Genomic DNA, 6,788 nt, shown 5'->3' with positions numbered 1-6,788 from the left:
TGTAGTTTCAGAGTGTTTTTTCTTAATCTTTGAAATATTTCTTCCAGTCGTAGATTATGTTCCTTCAGACTTACTGCGTGAATGACTATGTCATCTAGATATACAAAACATCGGAGTCCTTGTATTCCTGCAAGAGCGGAATTCATCAGCCTTTGAAATGTTGCAGGTGCGGTTTTTAGTCCGAAAGGCATGCGATTGTATTCGTAGTGACCGTGGGAAGTGGAAAATGCAGTTTTACATTTATCATCTTCTTTCATTGGGATCTGGTGAAATCCGGATGCCAGATCTAAAGTACTAAAGTATTTGGCATTACCCAACTGGTCTAATATTTCGTTGATATTAGGCAGTGGAAAAGAATCGCCGATGGTTACATCATTCACCTTTCGAAAGTCTACTACGATACGCATTTTTGGTATGCCTGACGCATCACTTTTCTTTGGTACCACTAACAGTGGTGCATTCCATTGACTGGTACTATGTCGGATTATTCCACCATTCAGCATTTGCTGTACTTGTTTATTTATTTCCGTCTTTTGACTTTCTGGTATCCTATAAGGTCTGATATTAATGGGTGCTGTCCCTGGGCTGATCTGAATTTCATGCGTTGTTGCATTAGTGCATCCCAACTGGTCGCCCTCTAGATAGAAAACGTCGTGATATTTTTCGCATACTTCGATCAATTTTTCCTTTTCTTCTTCATTTACGTGCTCTGTCCTTATATTTTCTCGTAATTTAGCCATTCTCCCGGCTAAGGGAATAGGTGTGATTTTAAACATTGATGTTCCCTTCTGGTAATCGTCTCTACGGACTCATGTTGCAATTCTTGAATTGTCACGATAAGAGTGTCAAGTTTTACCACTTGCTCGGTCGTATTTAAGACGCTGACCAAACATTCTTCAGATTCTGGTTGAGTAATACAACCACCTAATATTATGCCAGGTATTAATTCAGTTCTGTCAATAATTCCTTCTTTTTTATCTTTCGTTATAGCTTTTATTATTGTTTCTGATCTCGGCCTTAGCGAGATTTTCTTGATGGAGTTTTCTAACTTCCAGGTTATTCCGTATAACTGGAGGCATTTGCCTGCTCGGATAATTACTTGATGCTTCACGAGTAAGTCGTTTCCCAATATTCCATCAGTTGCTATGGGAAAATCATTTCTTACCACACGCATGAGGTGCGTAATGCAGGCGTCTCCTATGCGTATGGTTAGCAATATCTTGCATAATGTAGTTACTTCGGTATTTCTAATTCCCTTTAAGGTTAATACTTTATCTTGGGCTAGTGCATGTTTGTGCAGCTTCCCTATTTTAATTGGACTGACTTCTGCTCCAGAGTCGACTAACATCATGGATTTTGAGTCGGCTACTTCTACTGCTTCTATTGATTTGGACGAGGTTTATTCCTCCCATGTTTTCTTTGATATGGTTTACGCCGTATGCTTCTATTATTTTTGATTCGTTTTCTGAATTTTTATTGTTCACGTTCCTATTTTCTTTTGCTGAGTTTCTTCCTCGCGTGAAGAATTCTTTTCTTCCGGGTCTAGAGTTTCCTGGACGTAAATGCTTATTCTTAGTCCAACATTCTTGTTCTTTATGTCCCAATTTGTGACAGAAGTTACATTTTATTTGTAGTTTGTTTATCTCCCTAGAAATGTTAGGAGTGGGTAGGCTTCTTCGCGGTGCTACTGTCTTAGAGTAGCAGTCTCTAGAAAAATGTCCTATTCGATTGCATTTGCTGCAAGTAGGGGGCATAGTCCTCCTTGTGTTTTCCTGTCCGGAATAACGTTTAGCTATAATGGAGTCACGAGTCCCACTACTTTTTTCTTCTTCTATTGCTCTAGTAATGGCCGCCTGGAGTGTTTCATAATGATTCGCTTTGACTATCATTCGAATTCTATCGTGTAGTCCCTGTTCAAATATACCTAGGGCTTGATTTCTTAATAATCTTTCAATAACTTGATTTTCCATGTGGCAATTTCTTGAAAATGTTGAAGCCTTTATTAATTCTGTAAGAAAATTTTCTACCCTTTGCCCATATTTTTTTACATCTTCATGGGGTTTTGTTTACTGGCGTTAAACTCTAGTTGCAATGAGTTTGCTGATCTTGATTGGCCACACAATGACTCTAATTCGTTTTTTAATTTTTCAAAAGAGAGAATACTTTTGTGTCTTAGTGCTTCATTTGCCTTATTTTCTAATTTACTCTTTACTATTGCTAAGACTATGTTATCATGATCTGCAGGATTGCTCTGCTCAAGTACATACGTACATACATCCAAAAATTCTGGCAATGTTTCGGGTTTTTCCCTGTTAAATACTTTAAGTGTCCCTCTGGCTTCTTTTAATGTCATATAGGTAGTTGGAGTTCTTCTCCTATTAGGCCTCTTTGGTGCAGGAAAACGGGCTTGTAGATCTGCGACTTGTTCTCGCAATTTTGATATTTCTTGATCTATTGCGGAATCGTATATTACGAATGATTCGGTAGGCGTTCTGTGGGATTCCCTTGTGGGTGACGCTTGTTCCTGCTCTGGTTGAGCCATATTGTCAAGTAGAGAGTAATTTGTTGACTCGTGTGCCCACTGTCTATTTAGGTTGACGTTGTCGTTTCCTGACGGACTTTATAGATGGAAGGTGAGGATGAGGACGTTTCACGGGTGATCGAATAAGTTGAACACAACACTTTATTTAAGTGAATGAATAACTTTAATGCAGAACACTGCGCAACTCTTTTACAACTAAATGAATTATAAAAGTCAACTCTGAATTCTTTGATTAACTATTTCTCTGTATTTAATTGAAAAGTAAAACGTTAAGATAAATAAATGTAATTTATAGTAAGTAAGTTACAATTTATAATTATACAATTTATACTAAGTTCATTTTTCTTAGAAACATAAAAATATATGGAAATTTGACAAGATAAAGGTAAGTAGAAAAACTGAACCGTTCTCGAGAGGAGCGTGTTAGCGAATGACGAGCCGCCAGTAAGGTGGCAAGAGACAAGAGAGGAAGAGAGAGATAGATCTCTCTGCTATGTGGCGTAGATGGTAGCTTCTGTTTAGTGGCGCCCTCGCCACGAGACGCGGAGCTTGCTGTGACTACAGCCGACACTCCCTCCCTCCGTGTCTCTCTAATGCTCGTCCTCGGAGCAAGAGCTTTTATGGGAGCCTGTAAGCAGAGAAAACATTATATTCATATGTGCATTATTTAATGGTCTCTGAATTAATTATTTTATCTCTTAAGTAATTATGTGCTTGCGCAGCTAAGGGTTTCGTTAGTAAGTCAGCTAAGTTCTCTTTACTTTCTACCCATTTAATTTTGATTCCCCAAAAAACACTTACGTGTAAAAATCTACGCCAAGTACAGGAGTGCTGTGTATTCCTCTAATAAAAAGTATTGATATCAGATTATTGAGGCCAAGTACATAAATCACTACATGTTTGCCTATTATATGATCTAGCACTGGCCCATCGTTTTAATTGTATTTTCAAAATTTCTTATAACGTTTTCAATACTCTTTTACATTACTACTGCTTCCCGTAGTTGATCATAAAACTTGCAATGTGAAGAAGTTGTCGATTGCTATTTTGAGGGCGTATGTGTTGAACGCTTTTCTTCGCAGATAAAGCTTCAGTGGTTGGAACAAATAGTAATCTGATGGCTCTCTGTTCGGAGAGTACGGTGCTATCCGAGCTCCGCGATTTTCAGTCGAGTTTCCGAAGCAATGTGAAGGCGAGTGTAAATTGTCCTGGAGGAATTAACCAGTTGTGTGTCCCGGATGTTTTCCTTAAATGTCGTTGGTTTGTTTCTGAAATTAATCAACATATACGGAAGCTGTTACCGTTTTCTTTACAGAAAGTAGCCCGTAGTAGAGCGGATCTATTGCATCTTACTAAACAGAAAGAGAACGCTTGTACGTATAAGGGTCAGCTTCAGCTGCATTGACGGCTCTGCGTCACGAGGAAGCCAGATAGCGTGCCGTATATTATTGTTATAAAGGATCTAGCTTCCAGCATCAGTCACTAAATCCTCGAGAAACTTTTTGCGATGCGGTTAGAAGAGAAGTGATTCGTAGATGTCGACTATGACTTGACGATGAGTATCAGTTAGCCGATGTAGGATCCATCATGCTATCATCTTGAGACAGTCGAGATCGTGAAGATGCGTCATGATGGTGCGACAGCAGCCAAATATCGTTGCTAAATTGCGTATAGTTGTCTTTCGATTAACTTTAATGCTATTGCATGATTTGTTGTCGTTGACAGTGAACGGTTGTCACGACCGTTCGTTGTCTTGGAGACTTGTATCTCCTGAAGCGAACTAATTAAATCAGTGGTTGATCGTCCATCAAAATACGGTGCCTTTGTGGAACGTATTGTGGATATTCGCTGTTGCTGCGACCTCGAGAAAGAGAAGCATAGCGTGTACGCAGTGCGATCTTATATCAGCGACATACTAAAATCGCAATAGCGTGCCTTTTAAAATTCAATACTCCCCCTCGATTTAAGGATGGTTCTTCTTCGAGATCGGGAAGTTAGACCAACCGAGGAGTTTCACACATTTCATGTGTTTTGGCCTGGATAGTCCCTTGGTAAAAATGTTCGCAGCCATCTCATCGGTTGGAGTGTATTCGATTGTTATCTGGGCTCCGTGAAGACGACTATCCCGGCCCTTCTCCAAGGGAAAGAGATTAAATTCGGCAAATCCGAAGCTTGCCGAGTCCTATTATTACCGGTTTGCCGAATTTAGCCGAACCAAAACAAAAATACCCCCCTCCCGCAGTACCTTGCCATCCAGGTCGCACGCCGGGACGATCAGGTGTTCAGCGGGCGGGTAGCGGGGAGCAGGCGATCGGCGGCCTCATCGGCGTAGGATATTAGTCCTCGTGCCTCGCCATCCGATTCGCCTTACCGCCAGCGCAGCCGAGCCTCCTTCCCTCCCGATCACGCGACCTTTGGTATCAGTTAGCCGATGTAGGATCCATCATGCTATCATCTTGAGACAGTCGAGATCGTGAAGATGCGTCATGATGGTGCGACAGCAGCCAAATATCGTTGCTAAATTGCGTATAGTTGTCTTTCGATTAACTTTAATGCTATTGCATGATTTGTTGTCGTTGACAGTGAACGGTTGTCACGACCGTTCGTTGTCTTGGAGACTTGTATCTCCTGAAGCGAACTAATTAAATCAGTGGTTGATCGTCCATCAAAATACGGTGCCTTTGTGGAACGTATTGTGGATATTCGCTGTTGCTGCGACCTCGAGAAAGAGAAGCATGGCGTGTACGCAGTGCGATCTTATATCAGCGACATACTAAAATCGCAATAGCGTGCCTTTTAAAATTCAATACTCCCCCTCGATTTAAGGATGGTTCTTCTTCGAGATCGGGAAGTTAGACAAACCGAGGAGTTTCACACATTTCATGTGTTTTGGCCTGGATAGTCCCTTGGTAAAAATGTTCGCAGCCATCTCATCGGTTGGAGTGTATTCGATTGTTATCTGGGCTCCGTGAAGACGACTATCCCGGCCCTTCTCCGAGGGAAAGAGATTAAATTCGGCAAATCCGAAGCTTGCCGAGTCCTATTATTACCGGTTTGCCGAATTTAGCCGAACCAAAACAAAAATACCCCCCTCCCGCAGTACCTTGCCATCCAGGTCGCACGCCGGGACGATCAGGTGTTCAGCGGGCGGGTAGCGGGGAGCAGGCGATCGGCGGCCTCATCGGCGTAGGATATTAGTCCTCGTGCCTCGCCATCCGATTCGCCTTACCGCCAGCGCAGCCGAGCCTCCTTCCCTCCCGATCACGCGACCTTTGGACGCGGACCCTGGATTTTTATCCCTTAACGGTATCAGCGATAAGAATCATATTTATATTGTTATCCACGATTTCGACTTTTTCCTTGTCGAAGATGACCTTAAAGTTTTAATCGGCGATTTTTTTGTAGGTTTTGCTTTCAGATAGTATTGATCGTGCTTTCTTTGGAATCTTGTAATTTTCCTTGACCAGTTATCCTTCATTCTTTCCTCTTTATTTTCTTCAATTTTCCTTTCGATGATATTTTTACTGTAATTTAAGTAATTGATACATCATTACTTGATATTTTGTTCAGTATTGTTTGATATCTTCTTAGGTTCCCTGAAATAAATATATAATATAATCAATTCAAAATTACATTAAATGAAGAAATAGTTAAGAAAAATGACAACATTTACTTACGTAATGGACGAATACTGAAAGAAAAGCATTTAATGTCTAATCTTTATTATTGTTCAGTATTTATCTTCTGATGTTGGCCGTTTGTATTTGCTGTAAGATATTAATTCATTCTGTGAAACAATTCGACGGGCAGTAAATGAATTATGAAATTATGTAAAATGTTGTAATATAGAGTATACCTCAATTGTTATTGCTTAATTTGAGAAAAGCCTTATTATATGCTGTATGTATGTATATCACAGAACGTAGTTACCAGTGAACGATAACGTTAAGATGTTTATTCTTATAAGGTGTAATTCGTGTATTTGGATTCGTGTGTTGAGTTTCCCAATCGTCGCATTCGTAACTGCCAAAAGACATAATTTACATACATTAGATCTTTTAGATTCTATTATAACAATTTAATACTTTTAAAGAAAAAATGTAATGGGCACTTACCTATTTTTTGAGGCCACGTTGTTTATTTTAGAAACTATAGTGGCGACTGAACGCCAGGCTGCTTATTTTGGCAGTTGTAGTGGCGACTGAACGCTAGGCTGCTCATTTTGGCAGTTGTGGTGGCGACTGAA

General features: G+C 40.3%; 1 protein-coding gene and 1 long non-coding RNA gene across 2 annotated transcripts in view; both read right to left on the bottom strand.

The window, feature by feature from the left end:
• Positions 1 to 2,731: 2,731 nt before the first annotated feature.
• Positions 2,732 to 6,788, bottom strand: part of LOC112494783 — a 13,593-nt gene continuing 9,536 nt past the window's right edge. Inside the window, exons 2-3 of the mRNA XM_025087971.1 lie at positions 2,919 to 3,170; positions 2,732 to 2,737 (exon numbers count right to left, since the gene is read on the bottom strand). Of these exons, the coding sequence (XP_024943739.1) occupies positions 2,732 to 2,737; positions 2,919 to 3,170 (258 nt within the window). The remainder of the gene's footprint in view (positions 2,738 to 2,918; positions 3,171 to 6,788) is intronic.
• LOC107270446 lies at positions 5,758 to 6,788 on the bottom strand. Its single transcript, XR_001538334.2, has 4 exons — positions 6,658 to 6,788; positions 6,399 to 6,565; positions 6,220 to 6,309; positions 5,758 to 6,138 (listed from the first exon to the last, which is right to left on the bottom strand). It is a non-coding gene; the product is annotated as an uncharacterized LOC107270446 (long non-coding RNA).

This window comes from Cephus cinctus, unplaced genomic scaffold (assembly GCF_000341935.2).
Source record: "Cephus cinctus unplaced genomic scaffold, Ccin1 Ccin1_scaffold0078, whole genome shotgun sequence".
Taxonomy (NCBI): domain Eukaryota; kingdom Metazoa; phylum Arthropoda; class Insecta; order Hymenoptera; family Cephidae; genus Cephus; species Cephus cinctus.
The sequence above is the reverse complement of the archived record's forward strand: the minus strand, read 5'-3'. Positions and strand labels throughout refer to the sequence as shown.